At 28.4% G+C, this 17,802-nt stretch overlaps 4 protein-coding genes across 4 annotated transcripts; 1 reads left to right on the forward strand and 3 right to left on the reverse strand.

The window, feature by feature from the left end:
- Positions 1 to 3,806: 3,806 nt before the first annotated feature.
- Positions 3,807 to 4,598, forward strand: LOC113791175 (cytochrome b-c1 complex subunit 7-like). The gene is made up of 4 exons (XM_027340911.2): positions 3,807 to 3,966; positions 4,033 to 4,092; positions 4,150 to 4,319; positions 4,380 to 4,598. The coding sequence occupies exons 1-4, from the start codon at positions 3,939 to 3,941 to the stop codon at positions 4,476 to 4,478; spliced, it is 357 nt and encodes a 118-aa protein (XP_027196712.1). The 5' UTR covers positions 3,807 to 3,938; the 3' UTR covers positions 4,479 to 4,598.
- Positions 4,534 to 6,335, reverse strand: PIG-S (phosphatidylinositol glycan anchor biosynthesis class S). Its single transcript, XM_027340910.2, has one exon. It carries the CDS (start codon positions 6,333 to 6,335, stop codon positions 4,596 to 4,598), a length of 1,740 nt encoding a protein of 579 aa, XP_027196711.2. The 3' UTR covers positions 4,534 to 4,595.
- A 59-nt stretch (positions 6,336 to 6,394) lies between these two features.
- On the reverse strand, positions 6,395 to 7,701 carry LOC113791177 (surfeit locus protein 1-like). Its single transcript, XM_027340916.2, has 3 exons — positions 7,399 to 7,701; positions 6,860 to 7,336; positions 6,395 to 6,804 (listed from the first exon to the last, which is right to left on the reverse strand). The coding sequence occupies exons 1-3, from the start codon at positions 7,597 to 7,599 to the stop codon at positions 6,517 to 6,519; spliced, it is 966 nt and encodes a 321-aa protein (XP_027196717.2). The 5' UTR covers positions 7,600 to 7,701; the 3' UTR covers positions 6,395 to 6,516.
- A 144-nt stretch (positions 7,702 to 7,845) lies between these two features.
- On the reverse strand, positions 7,846 to 10,659 carry LOC113791178 (uncharacterized). The gene is made up of 3 exons (XM_027340917.2): positions 10,402 to 10,659; positions 8,419 to 8,773; positions 7,846 to 8,086 (listed from the first exon to the last, which is right to left on the reverse strand). The coding sequence occupies exons 1-3, from the start codon at positions 10,642 to 10,644 to the stop codon at positions 7,887 to 7,889; spliced, it is 798 nt and encodes a 265-aa protein (XP_027196718.2). The 5' UTR covers positions 10,645 to 10,659; the 3' UTR covers positions 7,846 to 7,886.
- Between the last annotated feature and the right edge of the window lie 7,143 nt (positions 10,660 to 17,802).

Raw genomic sequence — 17,802 nt, forward strand, 5'->3', positions numbered from 1 at the left:
CAGAAAAATCCAAAAAAAGAACCAGAAAAACAAAACAACTTTACATTAGTCGATATCGTCTTTAATATTGGTCAAATTTTTTTGATTTATCTTTGCCTAGCCTGTTATACATGATGATGACATTTTTTTTTCTGGCTTGTAAGCCAAAATGAGATGAAACACACACACACAGCCAGTCATTACTTACGTACAAGATCGATGAACGATGGATCCGTTTTTCCACCACCAGCATTTTCATCTTTTTCTCATTTTACATGAGATAGATACGAGGAGAGAGAGAGAAAATGAAAACGACCACTTGATTGATCGATCACTTTGTACATGGCCAAAATATTATAATAATTTTAACATTGTCGTAGCCTAAACGGAAATGATGATGTATTTGGATATACCGTATGGATTGAGTAGGGATCTTTTTTTCGTGTTTTTCTTTCTTCAGTTCAAAAATGAATTACCCGCAAAATTCATAACCCGTGAATAGTGAATATCCGCAAAATGATAGAAAATAGAAAATTTGAAACAAAATTCGATTGATGAGCCCAAGCAACATTCATTTTTTTAAATGAAAAATCCAAAAAAATCAAAAATGATATCAATATCATCGTTGGTCATGGTCATGGTCGTTACCATCGTTATCATATCAAACGAAAAAAAGGTCACCAAATACACACATGCACGTGAATGATTCAAGTTCATGACCTTTTTTTGTTGTTGTTCAATTTCATTTCCATCATCATCATCAATAACTGCATCAAATTTTTTGCTGGTTGAAAACAACAACAACAAGATACCGGATGAAAATGATATCGACTGATTCATTCATTCATTCTTTGTCGTCATCGTCATTCGATTGATTAATGATTTTTTTCTTTCTTTTTCAAAAAAAAACTGAAAAACTTTTTCAAAATTTAATTTGTTAGTTTTCTTTTTTTTGAAAATTCCAAAATGTCAATGTCACTGGATCACATGTGCCAAATCGATAGTGATGGTGGTGGTGGTGACAATACCACCATCCATCCATCCATCCATCCATCCATCCACCCAAAATGATGTAACATAGAATTTGTTATTTTAAAAAAATACAGGGGACAGAAAAAACACACTCGGTTATCATGTTCCATTTCAATTTCAGAAAAATTTTAATTTTAAATTTAATTTATTTTTTCATTCGCTGGTGACACGAGGACAAATGGTAACAATGGCAGTAAAAAACCAGGACTGACAGGTTCGACACACACACACACTTGAGGCCAAGTTCGGTCATCATTGAATAACCGGGCCAATCGACCGACCAACCGTACGATATCGATCGATCCATATCTACACCAAACCAAACTTTTATTAGTCTCTTATTATTGATTGTCATCATCATTGGATTCTTGCTTTTTTGTAAATATTTTACTGGTGGCTTTCTTTCATTAATTCTTAGTTCAGTGTTAATACTCTCTGTGTGTGTGTGTTTGTTCATCCTATTGATGATCATCAGGATGATGCTAAGCCAAAATGTTGAATAGAATACGAAATTTTATTTTATTTTTTAACACTCAGTTAGTGAATGAAGAATTTAATTTTTAAAATTGAAAATAAACTTTTGTAAAAAAAAATGAAAATCCCAATGATTCATTATTTTGGTCAATTTGATTCAAAAATCCAGTGGAAAAATAAAATGAAAATTACTAGATTTTCGGATAGATCCAATTATTCCATGGATACAAACAGAAAGAAACCGAACCAAAACCAAAAACCAATTTGCACGTTTTTAATTTTTTGAAATCTCCTTTTGGCCAAACTGATCATGTGCTTTTTAAACGTGTCATCATCATCTTTTCGTGTTTGGAAACAATTGACAATTGATGAATGAAAAAAAAAATCTTTTTTTTTCACTGAATTTCATTTCATTTGATTGATTGATGGATTGATTTTAAAGCCGATTCGTTTTTTTACAGTTCGTTTTCTCTGTTTCTGTGATTCTGATTGTGTGTGTGGTATTTGATTGGATTTGCTTTTGTTTTGTTCGCGTTGCATCACTGTCAAACTGTTTTTTAGCATTTCTCGATTTTAAAATTAAATTAATTTCGTGATTTTTTTGAGGCTGACCAGAATTTCAACAAAAAAATCCCAGAAAAAAATGGACATCAAATGGTTAAATGGATTTCCGACAAACCAAAAACAGAAAACTTGTCCGGAAATGGACAAACACTGTCAGTGGTCATTGGTTTATTGGTTTGTTGGTGGTCAGTAATCGAAAAGTGAAAAATGACCCTTTTTTTCCAAAAATAATGATGATTTTCTATTGACTTATTGATGGCTGATATACAGTGTTAGTTTAGTTTATTTATTTTCTGGCTTTTATAAGCCATTAATAATACTAACACCCTACTACTCTTTTTCACTTATAGCAGTTGTCATCATCATCATCATTATTAATGTTATGCATTAAAACACTCACAATATCCACTCTGTTTGTATAGATATGAATGGAATGAATGGAAAACCGAAACCAATTATAACCCTTTTCATGTGCCATTGGGTTAATGGTTTCTTTTTTCTTTGGTTCAATTCAATATGATTTGAATTGAGTGAACATATCTTTTGTGTGTAATAATCACCATAAGAAAGAAAACCAAATCTAACACTTTTTTTCGGGAATAGTTTCCGTTATTTTATTTCGGAAATATTTCCCGAAATTTTTTCGTTTCAATCAGAATTCAATAAGTAACCGCACAGCAGCTTTTTTTCGGTTTTTGAATAACCGAAAATCCACATTGAACACCATTGATTACATCGATCGATCGATGAGTCAGTCTTGTCTTTTTCAAAAAAAAACCCGAAAGAGTTGTATTTGACAAGTGACAAGCTTACTTAGATTGTGACATTGATGGCAGACACACAAACAAAATGGAACACAATTTGATTAGCAATACACTTAGCTTACTGTCAAAGAATTTTTGTCCCAATAAAAGAAAAAACGTAACACGAAATGAAAAATTCGGTACGCATATCACCATCATAACATTTTCTTGTTTCTTTTTGAATGATGTTCAATATAGATAATCAAATTATTTATTTTTTTTGGCTGCTATAGACCAATCATTTTCCAAAACAAAAAAAAATTCATGGCTGTCATTTTATTGAAGATTTTTCTCCTATTTATGATGATAACCCTTGTTGTTTGGAATTCTTTATGTTTGGTGGTTGAAAATCGATATCCAGCCAAAATATAGATTAAAATAATGGCTGTTGTTGTTGTTGAAATTAATGGTTTTTTCTCTCTTTCTTCCCCATCCTTACCATAAAAAGGACACTGGAGAAAAACTAAACAGTTACTGGCTACCGACTTCTTCTTCTTCGTCATTGTTGTTATGTAAATATTTACTTTAAAAAAAATACTTTTTCAATGAATGAAAATTTGATGCATTCATTTTACTTTATGACAACAATAACATCAACAACAATGATTTGAAAATCATTTAACCAAAAAAGAAAATCAAATTACCCTCTCCTTTTTATAACCATTACCATCATCATTTTGGAAAATAAAATCGACAAATGTCGCAGTGGACGACCACAGATGTTCGTATACTTGGTTTTAGTTTACAATCTATAGGGATGAATGAAAGGATAATTTACTTAACAACCCATCGGTGATGTCAACAACTCTTTTTCTGGGCTTTTTTCAATTTTTTTTGAAATTTCAAATCTGTGAACACCAGGCTGCCATCTATTGATGAGAAAAAAAATCTGTTTACATTTTTCTGGAAAATTTCTTTTTCGAATTTTGAGTTTTTTCCGTTGGGAAATTTCCGACTGTCCTTGCGTGTATTCGAACAAACACAAACACACACGTCGTGAGAGGACAAATAAAAGTTTTTTTTTCTGGATTTTGTTTTGTTTTTCTTCAATTTTAGTTTGTGATTAAGAAAAAGAAAAGTAAGAAAATGGTACATCTTACGAAAACTCTTCGATGTAAGTTTTTTCAAAAATTGATAATCAATCAAATTACCTGTAATTATTCAATTTACAATTTTTCAGTCATTAATAATCCTGGTTTTCGAAAATTTTATTATGGTCTTCAAGGATATAATAAATATGGTTTGTAAACAAACAAATCAAACAATTTATTTTCAATTATCATTTTTCTTTTATCAGGATTGTATTATGATGATTTCTATGATTACACTGATCCAGCTCATTTAGAAGCTGTTCGTCGTTTACCACCTGATCTTTATGATCAACATACTTATCGTGTAATTCGTGCATCACAATTAGAAATAACAAAACAATTTTTACCGAAAGAACAATGGCCATCATATGAAGAGGTAATAATGAATGAATGAATATTCAATGGATAAGTAATATTAACTTTTTTTAATTTATAGGACATGGATAAAGGTCGATTTCTTACACCATATCTTGATGAAGTAATGAAAGAAAAGAAAGAAAAAGAAGAATGGGTCAACTTTTTATCAAAAGATTAAACAATTATGAAATGTATAGTTAAAACAAAGCAAAAAAGCATCCCCCACACATGAATATGAATTGAATAGATTTATTTAATCAATAAAAAAAAAGATTTCTTTGACAAAGAAAAAAAATCATTCTTGTTTATCTTTATCAACAACAACAACAATTGTTTTTTGACGATTTTTAAACATTTTGATTAAATGAAAAATATTATGTAATAATGGTATGGATATTGGTAAAAATAAAGGTAAATATATAGCATATTTTTGATCATCCGGAAAATAAAGTAATGATAATAATGATGGATGATAAAATGCTTGTTCACTATATGAATAAGCTGACCAACTTGTTTCATATGCTTCACTTATATCATCATTATTTGTATTCAATAAATCAACAGCATTCATTGACATTTTCATTGAATCATGAATACGATTAGCAATTTTTTCTTCAATAACCATATTGCTTACTTTATTCAATAATTTTTCAATCGATTCTAATGATTTTAATGTTTCATAAATATGTTTCTGTATTAATGCATGTATAATTGATTCAATTTCTAATTGAGTGAAAAATTCTTCAGGTAAATCACATTGATCAGGTAAATATAAAAATGAACGTATTAATCGACGAAAACCATTTGAAAGATCCATTTCATTATTAACAATAAGTATTGATCCACGAAATGGTGTTGTAATGAGGTTGGATTTATTTTGATTTTGTTCATTCAAAAATTTTATCGATGGTAATTCAGATGATCGTATATAAAGTACAACATGATAACTTTTATCATTATCATGTTCAACACGACTTGTTTCAATACGATTCAATATTGAATCAATTGATGATAATGGTAATAATCGTTCTTCATTTGATGACTGATTTGAATTTGTAGTTGATTTAAATAATTTTGATTGAATAAAATTATCACGTGGAAATACATAATGTAATACTTGTGTAATAAAATTTATACGAAAATATTGACTAAAATTAAAACGATGTGTATAAAATTGTTCCAATAATTTATCAATCTGTTTGATCCATTTTCGATGACGATTTTTTCTTTCATTTAAATCAAAATTCTTATCAATATAATCATCTTCATAGATAATATCGAATAAAAAATCAAAATCTCTTGCCATTAATAAGGCAATATTTTGTTCTTGTTTACCAGCTTGATGTGAATAAAAACGTTGAACAAGCATTTGAATTTGTTGAACATAACGATTAATTTGTTCACCTAAACATTCGATTCGATCCGATTGGTCACAAATATTATTATCCATATGATTTAAATCAATAAAATATGATCGATATCGACCAACATGTATGAAACGATCTGTACGGATATTTTTTGGCAGAATATAAAACATAATCGAATTGATTGATTGAATATTTTTAGCCGATAATAATCGATCTAATTTATTCAATTCAAATGAATTTGGATTTTTCACCGATTCAAATGCCAATAATTCATCATTCAATGCTGAACGTACTGACCATTCTTGTCGAAATGAAAGACTATTATCAAAGCTAATTCTTGTACGATAATTTGCATCAAGATAATTTCGAAGATCAATTTTATCGAATGAATTATCCGTTGGTTCAAGACAAACTATTGATATTTTATAACAATGTGTCAATGTTTGTGATCGTACCATTAACCATGATATATCTGGTAATGGCCATCGTTCAGGTGTTGTTGTACGATACCATATTGGTAATCCAATAAAAAACAATACGGATAAATAAAATATCGATGCAATCAAACTGGAACGATTAGGTTGTTTTTCCGATTTTTCAAAACAATTTTTCAATGTTTTTTCAATTTCTTGTTCCAAAATATTAATATTTTGGTCATTATCGGCCATGTTGTTCAGAAATTACAAAAAAAAACAAACTTTATCAACAAAACAAATGAAAAAAGATGTGTGAATGAAAAAGCTTCGAAAAACTTTCCCGGCAAAATATTAGCCGGTAAGAAAGAAAAAAGTTTCCAAAAGTTTTTTCAAAATTGATTTTATTTTTTTTGTTGAAATTTTTTATAAATATTTACAATCTTGATTTAAATATTTTTTTATACCATAAATAGGAAAAAATACCGGTTAAACTATACCAAGTAATTATATAGGATAAATGTTCATTACGAAGATTGATACGAGTTTGTCCACCAATCGGACTAATATCCAGTTGATCATTATCAAACAATAATTTCAATGAATAATTTTCAAATGCATCCAAATAAATTGGTTTTGTTTGTAATTGGTCGGAAATTTTTTCAATATCACGCCTTGTCCAATATCCTTGTGTAAATTCTTGTTTCGGTGTGAATGGTTCTCGCTAAAAAAAATTGGATGAAAAAATTTGAAAAACAAACTTAAATTTGTCGCCAAACCTTTTCAGTTTTTCTTATGACACCGATTAGTTCGAATTCTTCATCGGGAATTAGATTAACTTTATGATTTTTAAGAATTAAATTAATTTTATCCATTTTTTCACGAGGTATCCAACCAAAATTGACTAATATTTTCATTGAATTCATATCGAATCGTTTGTCTGTGATTACAAACGGTATAACTAGCTGTGCTCCTAAACCTTGACCACCACCTTTCGATATTAATGATCCTTGATTTGTGGATTCATCACGTTGAATCAGTGATCGTGGAAAAATAAATTGTGGTGCCGATGATCGATCAATGTGACCACGAACTTTTACCTTAACATATTCCATATCATTGATCAGATCTAATTGATCGGGAAAATCAATCGGATCATTATTGATTATTGATTCTAATTTTGCAATCAAATCAAGTTTCCATCGTAATCGATAGATTTGCCATGTACCCAAACAGAATGTTGCAACTGGAAGTAACTATCGGATATTTCAAGAATGATCAATAATTATGACAATAATGGATATTCGGAAAAACTTACGGCAAACAAATAACCAACTGATGATCTTGGCTTCTGATATCTTGACGATTGATTTGATGCCGATTTTCCAGCAATATTAACGGAACGTATTTGAAAAATACATAGTTTTTCTGATTGCCGATTAGTCGATGATAATTTTAATTGAAATTTCAATGTATTAATTGAAGAATGAAGACGAATTCGATTCAATATGGTAAACATCTTTTCGAATCATGACAACAAAAAAAACATGTGTTTGAACGCTTAAAAATTATTCCCTTAAATTTGGCTTCAAAGAGAAAGATGAACAACATCGACATGCGCACGAGTTCATGTTGTTTTTTTCCCAATGAGAGAAAAATATTGCGTGCACACACCACCACTTTTTTTTAGCAGCTGCTCCATTTTTGGTGATGGATGGATAGATGGCGACACATTTTTTGTAATTTTTTTTATTTTAAACTAAAAAATTTTATTTTATTTTGACAATTTAAAAAAAATGATTATTATTATACAACTTGCATTGCATAAAATAATCCGGATAAATTTTTAATATAATTTTCAACAATAATTGGATAACCCAAAACAGAAAGCCATTTCATTTTGTCACATAATAATGATATATAACGATCAAAATTATCATCACTGTAAAGTTGATCACGATCGGCATAGATTTTTGGATTACCCATCGACCAGCATATAAAGCCACCTAATAAAACAGAAACGAAAAAATGAAAAAGAAAATGAAAACAATAAGAAAATGAGAGAACCAAAAACATAAAAAGTCATACGGTTGAATGGAAAATGTTTACAAAGAAATAAAAGAAGAAAAAAAATGATTTCATCTGGTTTCAATTAACATTCTTTGGTCGTTTTCATTTTGTTTGTTTGTTTGTCTATGTCCATGTTAGACAATCAATTCATTCAAGCATTTATTAATTAGTTAGTTAGTTAGTTAGTTAGTTAGTTGGTTATTTGGTTGTGAATAACCAATTTTGATTATAAGGAGAAACAAAAACTGAAAGAAAAAAAAACAAATACCTGATTTAGTGATGCGTATAATTTGTTCCAATGAACGATAATCAATATGACCAGGACAAAATATACCAGCCATTATAATAACATCATATTGTTGATCATTGATTGGTAATTTTTGATCCGGTGTTACAATCGATTTGATTATATTTTGATAACAATTTTTTTCTTTTAATATTTTTAACATTTCATCATTATTATCTAATGCATCTAAATTATGATAACCATTTTTATTTAAAATTTCACCAATAATACCAGTACCAGCACCAATATCTAATATTTTATCATTTTTATTAAAATTCATTTGTAGAAAATATTTGGCTGCAATATGGCCACCATTATAATCCATTTCTTTAATATCCTGCATATTTTTTTTTTTTGGTTTCGAGATCAAATTTTTCAAAATGTGAAAACAAACGGAAATTGGAGAGAAAAAAAAACGAGAAAAAGAGAAAACCGCATTTAATATCATAGAGGTATATTATTGTTGATTTGAATTGAATATTTTTGAACAGATCAATAAAGAAAAGTTATTCATCAAAATACATCATTAAAATACATTGTTGAAATACATCTTTTCATTCATTCATCATGGAAATAACAAAACTAATAACATTTTTTTGTTTTGTTTGGATAACGATGATAATTATGACTACTACGTCGTAATTTGTTGCATATTTTCTTTTCTTTCTTTTGTTGTTGTGGCTGTTGTTTCTTATTAACCAATCAATTTTTCCAATCATCAGCCAAAAGAAAATGAACAGAAAATATCAAATCAATCGATTGATTGATTGATTCGATTCGATTTGATGTGTTGAGAATTGTAAACTTGCACACACACAAACACAAACACTTGATTGAATGATAATTGTAGACAAAAAAACGCCCCAATACAATTATAATCAATTTAAGAATAAACCACTTGTCGATTGAGTGTTGAGAAAAAATAATGTAAAATAAAATAAAAATTTTTTAAACGACAAACCACACAATCATCAACAACCGACAAAAACACATTTATATATGTGTTTTATCTATTTATTCAATGATTCAATGCAATCAAACATTGCATATGCAATGTTTGACTTTTTGTTTGTTTTGATTTTCTTGTGTTCCTCATCAAATTGTTATGGATATATCACACAGGATATTGATGATGATGATGTGAATCGATTGTGTTTTATTTTATTTGCAACAAATTTTTTTCCAAAGCTTTTTCTCTTTTCTACTAACAAAACTATGGCCTTCGATTTTTCTGTTTCAAAAAAACTGCCGTTTTTTTTTATTAAAAAAAAATAAATAACAGTAGTAGCAGCAGCCACATAATAATCATCAAATTATCATCAAGAAAAGAGAGAGAGAGAGAGAGAAAAAATCTGACGAAACACAGTGATGCCAAGAAAGAAAGAAAGAACGAAAGAAAGAAAAAATTGATTTTCAAGCCAAAATTGAGAAAATGAAACAAGTCATAAAGACAATATATGACCTTTGTTTGTGTAAAAATTCCATTATTTCATAATTTCTTTTTTTCATTTTCATTATGATGATGATAATGGTGATGGATATCATCATCGTTATTGTGTTAACAAACGAAAAAATAAAGCCTCAATCTAATAATCAGATGGATCAATGTTATCATTAACAAACAAAGAAAACAGAGTGATGATCATGATGATCCAATGATGATTAAATGGATTTTTTTTCTTGGTACACACAATGGTTAGCCATTTCTCTCACACTTGCACTCAATTTCTTTCTTTCTTTCTTTATTCGATTATCATCAATACAATCTTGATGTGAAACATTGTTTTTTCAAAGCGAGAAAAAAGAGAAAAAACCATCACTGAATTCTCATTTTGTTGTTGGAACAAAACAATGTCAAAATATGGCTGAATTAACGAGAATGATGGTGATCTTTGATTCAGCCTACACGCAATGATATTCACGCGGCTTATTTTTGATTCAAAAAAAAATAAAAATTAGCCTTACCTTTTCATAATTAGATGCCCAAATTGAATAAAAATCATCAGTTTCTTGATGATTTTTCGGTTTCACCAATTGATCCAATAATTGATCGACAGATTTTTCGCAATCTAAATTTTTTGTTAATGAAATTGTTTGGTTGTCGTTATTTTCATTCATTTTCGTTGTTTGCTGATGAATATCGTGATATCGATGATTTGCAGAAAATTTTTGTTTTCGTTGTTGTGAAGCGAAAAAATCTTCCTTCATTTTATATGGTTTTGGAAAATTTGATTTGGTTTTTTATCAACCGAAGAAGTGAAATGAAACAAACATCACCAAATGTATCTATAATTTATCAATAACATTATCAATTGTTTTTTATCATCATTTTGGGAAGAAAAGAAAAGTGGAAAAGAAAGTGGAAAAGAAAATCATATCTATAAATGCTTTTATCAAATAAAATCAAAATCCATTTAAGAGAAGAAAAAAAAAGTTTCAAAAAATTTCATTTTTTTTCGCTTTTGGCATTCGAGCCAAAAGAAAATTATTCAATCATTGTGTGTGTGTGTGCTCGTAGATAATGTCAATATGATTATAATGACAAAAACAGAAACGGAATTTGGACATTTCCGTTTACAGAATTTCTCTTTAAGTAAGTAAGTAAGTGTAATAAATCTATCTATAGGGGCTACCAGCTAAAAAAATATCAATAAACAACCAACCAGCCAAAACACAAATCAAATATTTGATTTTTCATGTTTTCTTTTCTTTTTGGCGTCCAAAGAATAAGAAGAAGAATCAAATATTTTCTCTCTGAATATGTTCTTATTGATATTACTCAATGATTTTTTCCGAATGCGCTTGCTATCAGGATAAAAGTTCAGAAAAAGTTCAGAAACTTTATGGGAAAACTTCTATTTACAATCACTGTCTGTTTTACAGAAAATAACAGTAATAGGAATAGAAACAGGAACTGCAAACATTGTGTTAACGTAACGACGTTAACCAATCGTAATAAACAGCAATCATTATTATTATGATTATAATAATTTAGTAATTTTGTCCACAAAAAAAACGATAATTGTTCGTTTGTTTGTTGTAAACATTACTTTTGGAACAGCAACAATAATAATAATGTGATTTAGGCAATCAATGATGATGATCCATAATCCATAAGGTTTTTTTTTTTGCCATAAAGGTTTTTTGCAAATTCAGCAGAATCAGCAAAAGAAATATTCTTTTGCTGCAAAAGTAAGAATGAAAATATTGAAATTAATGTCATTCGTTTATTACGATTTTTGTTTCGTTTTTGTTTGACTTAATCATCAACATTCCACATGAACATTATTATTATTCGGGTTTCCAGAATATTCTACATTTTAAAAAACGATAACTACGTAAAAGTTGACATTTTAAAATATGTTATTTGAACAAAAAAAAAACAGATGGACATCATCATTGTGCTTGTGTTCAAGTTTCACAATCAGAAAAAACAATTGGATGATTTGATGAAAAAATAAAATTTCAACAAACAATAACCCTAAGGGTTAAGTTTCTTGTAGAACAGAATGATATTTAACAAAAAGAAACTGAATAAAAAAAGTATTTTATTTCGTAATTTTTTTTCAATGAAAGATTAGTTTAAGAATTAACCCACACACACGCACCGACACACACACACAGACACACCACAGGTAAGTACATCATATCGATGAAATAAAACATTTTGAAAAAAATAAGAATTGATTCAAATGAATGCTTTTCACCCAAACAAACAAACATTTATATAGAAATTATCCGACATTTATATTGTCAATTTAACTGAATGCTTCTGCTTCTGCTTCTTTCATTATTGATACAGACAGTGAAAAAGAAATTTCTTGATGTTTTATTTTTTCACTACATTCTTCATGTTGAATTCCAATATACAATGTTCGTTTTGGATTGCCTATACACATACATATACAACCCAACCAACCAACCAAACAACAACAAGAATCAGTTAGATTCGACTGTTATTCGGCGACAAATTCATGCACATCCAGTGATGATGGTGAAAAGAATGAAACAGATTTTAAATATGAAAACCCATCATTTTGAAATATTTTTTTGTTTCATTTTTCATCAGTGTTTTGCTGTTTGTGTGTTTGTTCACTTTATTATTGATATTTGATTGATTTTGATTTTTGATTATCGAAAATTTTTTTTTCCATGTAAATTTTTGTTCATTCAATGATGATCATCATCAATAATCACAATGACATCATACATATGTTATTGATTTCGAAGAATTTTTCCGTTTGTTTGTTTCATTGTTTTTTGAGTGCAAAAAATATACAAAATAAAATTTAAAATGCAAAATTTTTGATGCCAAAAAAAGTTTGTGCTTTTTTCTGTTAGATTTCCGTTTGTTTTTTATGTTCGGTTCCATCATCAAAGGCAAAAAAAAATGTGTTTATGTGAATGGAAAATTTCATAATCGCAGCAACAAATTTATGAAAAAATTGTCAATTTTTTCGTTTTTCTCAGTATTTTTAGTTTTACAAAATTAAATTTCGTTGTTGTTGTTTGTTAAACGTCATGATTTTGTTTCGTTTTGCTTTATCCAATTGGAACAGTTCAACAAAACAAAGAGAGAGAAAGTTTCATTCAAATTGTTTTTTGTTTCGAAACATTTTTAAAATTTTCTTCTTTGATCAACGAAATAAAAGGGGTAAGTTGTTTTTTTTTCTCAACAAATTTACTTCACTGCCCAGAAAATCGATTTAGAATTTTTTTGCCCAAATCGAATGATATGATTGATTGATTTTGTCATTTTTGTTCTAGTTCCACTCTCTCTTTTATTTTGACCGATTTAATTTATCTATTTGTCATATTGTCATCAACAAAGAAAAAAAACGATAAAATAACTGTGTAAAAGAATATAGAATATTCTTCATTTTTTGTCTGAAGTAGAATAGAATATATTCAACAGCATTTGAATTCTGATCACATTTTCATAATCTGATAATGCTTTTTCACTCTTCACTTTTCTCTTGTCGAAATTGGTTACATAATATTATCATGGAAAAAATGTATATGGCGATGACGTTCGTTCGTGTATTGCAAAATATAGACCAGCAAACCAGCAAACTCTTTTTTTTTGTTAAATAATTTTGAGAAATGTTTCCGTAATTTTCAGAATTTTTTTATTTCTGTTTCTATCAAGTCAATGTTATCATTTCATTCCTGGGTGTGCTTGAAGGTGGTGTATCAATTTTTATCAATTTCCAAAATGATATTTCATTAGTGGTCGTAATTTTGACAACAATATTGGTTTTGAAATTTTTTGCTTTTTTGGTAATAACAACAAACAACCGAAAGAAAGAAATGACAATTGAAATTTTAATTGAAATCATTTCGGTTCTCATTGAAAAACTTCAAAAAAAAAGCAATTTAATTTCAAGTATCATCATTATCTGGGCGCGACAAATCACAATACATCCAAAACCCGAACCGATAACATTGGTTTTTTGTTGTTGTTGTTGATTCGGTAACGAAAAATGAAAAATCAATCGATTTTTTGTTGTTGTTGTTGTTTGGTTTGGTATCCTATTTCGACAATGAAAATAGACAAAAGACAGTGAGATTTTGTTTGTTGGAATGTCTTTTTTTGGCCAGAAAACAAAAAGCAAAAAACAATAGGGCCATCCATTATAAACGTTTTCTTTCGGTATCGATTTATTTTTTCGGTAATAATTATCTGAAAATTACCAAAAATGAAAACGATTTTTGTTTTGTCATTATTCACCATAATAATAATAATAATAAGGGGTGTATGCATGTATACATACAGTATGTCCGTGTTTGTGCATATCCATTTTATTCTGTATTCAGAATCATGTTTCTGTGTTCTGTTTATTATCTTTATATTCTCAAGAATTTCCAAAGAAAAAATCAAAAAAGAAATTCCAAAGTTTTCAACAACAAGCAAAGTTGACAAAAATTTTCTTTCCAAAACTCCAAACAAAAGAAATGTGAGGAAACAAGAGAGGGAGCGACTAATTTTTTTTTGTTTCAAATAACACATGATGATGACAAAGTTTTCATTATGGGACAAACAAAAAAATCATTTTTATGAATGTTTTGAAAAGATTCTTTTTTGGTTGTTTGGTTGTTTGGTCGAACAAAAGAAATATAACCATAGAGAATAAAGAATAAAAGGATTCTGTTTTTGTTCGGTGACCATATGATGATATGAAAAAGCCAAAAAAGAAATCAAAAGAATCATCATTGATATCCCAATTTTCAAATAATAAATGTATCATTTATGGATTTTTTCTGTGTGGTCATTTTCATTTTATTATTGTTACAAGTTTGCTACGAACATTGATAACATTTACGAATTTCCGAGTTTCTGTGTTTTTTGTGTGTTGTTAATCAGACCGCAAAAAGAAGAGAAAATCCTTTTCATAAAACATTTTTTCTTTCTTTCTAAATACAGTAGTTGTCGATAACAAGTATGATTAATTCATTTCGAAAAAACTATACAAAAAACATGATGATGATGAATATTGGATTGAATATCGTCAAAGCTTTATCTTTTTTCCCTTGTTGTTTTCATTAGTGATAATTATTTTCATTTTTTCTTTTCTTCTTTTCGAGTTTTCGTCATTCATGTTATTTTTTTTCTTTTGTGTTTTTGGACATGTGTTGTTGTTGTTGTTGTCGTTTGTAGGAATTGAAAAGAAAGGAAAATTGAAAATCAACCGAAAATTATACATTTGGAAAGTGAACGGAAATTTGCTGTTGTTGTTGCTTGTTTGTTGTTGTAACTTTTTTTATTTTTTAATCATCAGAAATGATCAAAATTGTTACCTTTTTTCTTTTTTTGCTGATGACGTCAATTATTTCTGAACCAAATAGAAAAAAAGAGAATAATTTCTGGACATTTTGAATGATAACCCGTTTTTTTTCAATTTGAGAATTTTTTTTTTCAGAAAGGGGGAGCTGGAGGGTTAATAATCAAATTATTCTTGTTGCTGTTGTTGTTGTTGTTATAATTTGATTGATTTTTATTGTTTATGAATGTCGAGTGAGTGTTATTTTTGTTTTGTTTTTTTTTCAAACGGGAAATACTAAATAATTCATCCGCTGGTCATAGAGAAGGAAAGCTGAAAGAAACTAAAAATGATGCTATTTCAGCAGCGAAAAAACAACAAAACGAAGAAAATTATGATTGGAAACACCAAAAACAAATCATAAAAGTTTGAAAAGCAAAAAACAAACAAGGAAGATTTAAATTTCTTTTTCGTTTGGTTGGTCGTAGTGTGTATCCAATATCATCAGATCAATTTACAAGAAACAACTGCTGCTGCTCGTACAATTGTAATAAATCATTACAAATTTTGTTTCTTGTTTTGGTTCAATCAATGATAAAAAAGTTTATAAGTTATTATTTTAATCTATTTTTCATTATAATTTATCTTTTATGTTCAATAACTTGAAAATTTATAATTCCATTGTAGTGGAAAATGGAAAGTTTTTTGCTTTCCCGATAAACTTTCCATTTTTAGTCTTCTGTCTTCTTCATGAACATAATTTGTACATTGTTGTTATACTGTTATTAAATCTTAACTTTGTTTGGCTAAGGAATTTATTTTTTCTGATAAGATGTTGCTGCTGCTGCCTGGATGCTTTTATCGAGAGAAAAAATGAGCAATTATATTTTAGGTTGTTTTTTCATTACACACAGTTATTTTAGCTTCAGGTAACAAAAAAAAAGAATGGATTCTTTTTTTCTGTGTGTGTTTATTCTGTGTATCAACCTGAAAACTATATACAGCAAAATAAACATTTGACATTTCAAATGTTTGTTGAATGTAAATTGATTGATTCAGAAAAGAACTAAAAAACAATGATGATGATTAACAATGAAAAAACAATGTTTTGTTTTTTGGCCAATCAATCAATTATGTTTTACTATAGAAATAACCCTTAGGTATTTTGTGATGATCGATTCTTCTTTTTCTGATATTTGTTTTCCTGTGGACTTTGGAAAACTTTACAATCCCAAAAAAAAACATTCAACCAAAATACCTCATCGACCATATGTGTGTGTTTTGAACAAGCAAAAAACAGATGATTCACTAATGATAAATCGATTTTTGCTTCACTCTCTCTCTCTCGGTTCACTCTGATAATTGTGAATAAAGATTTTCGACAAAACAAAAATTGATTTAATCATCATCATTAATTATGATAATGATGATGATGATAACTTTGATATTGATTTGATTAAACTTGTTCCAAAAAAATGGAAATGAAACTTTTTCTTCTTTCTTCTTCTTCCATATCATTCAAACATCTACAAAATTTTCAATGAAATTAATAACAAGAATTTTTCGCTTTTTCTTTGCAGACATTTGTCGTTTCTTCTCTCTCCATAATAATAAAAAACTACGATTCAATTTTGATTCGGAAAATTTTTGCAACATAATTTCTCATTGGACATTCTCGTGTCAGTGAAAATTCAATTCTTCTTTCTGGATAATAATCATCGTTATCATTATGGTCGTCGTTTGTCGGATATTATTATTGTCGTCGTCGTCGTTATTAGAATAATTTACATATAAAAAAAATTTTGTTCGTTTTCCTCTCTCTCTCTCTCTCTCTCTCTCTCTCTCTCTCTCTCTCTCTCTCTCTCTCTCTCTCTCTCTCTCTTCTTCATCATTTTTAAACAGAATATTTTTTTCCTCTGGTTAAATAATACTTTTGATGATACATTATGGTGGTGGTGGTGGCTGAATTTTATAATCATAAAAATGAGTTTGAAACAACAAAAGAACAGAACCAGAAAAGAACAGAACCAGAATGTTTTGATACTTTATTCTTTTCATTATAGCGTTATACATAGAATAATTCTCTTGTGTACCATTTATGATTATGGATATTTTTTGTTTTTTATGAACGGTAATATGGGTTAAGCAAATGATAGAAAAAAAACAACAGTGAAAAAAACAAATCGGAAGACATTTTTTTCTAGCAAAGAAAAAAACAGATACATTTTTTGCTTGAGTTCCGGATGATTTTTTCTTCTTTCATATATATGTCTCATAGAAAAAATGTGAAACCAAAAGAAAAAACGGAAATTCAAATTCAAAAACTGAAATAAACTTTATAATCCAGAGACAGTTCTTTGCTTCCAAAACTACCATCAGTCAGTCATATATGAAGAACATTAGTTAAAAAGAATATTCGATCAATTTTGGTTCTGTTGATTTTTTTAGTTGAAAAAATTTTGTCCAGAAACCAAAAAGACATAATGATAAAGTCAAAACTGATTAAAAAAGACGAAAAGTTACTATTACATACATTACATACCCATTGCCTTTTTAAGATGAAATCAAACATTTGAAAAAATATGATTGATATGTTCAGCAAAGA

Source organism: Dermatophagoides pteronyssinus, unplaced genomic scaffold (genome assembly GCF_027571235.1).
Source record: "Dermatophagoides pteronyssinus isolate colony J.1.1.1.1 unplaced genomic scaffold, Derpt_VIB-CSIC_2022.12 sq0054, whole genome shotgun sequence".
Taxonomy (NCBI): domain Eukaryota; kingdom Metazoa; phylum Arthropoda; class Arachnida; order Sarcoptiformes; family Pyroglyphidae; genus Dermatophagoides; species Dermatophagoides pteronyssinus.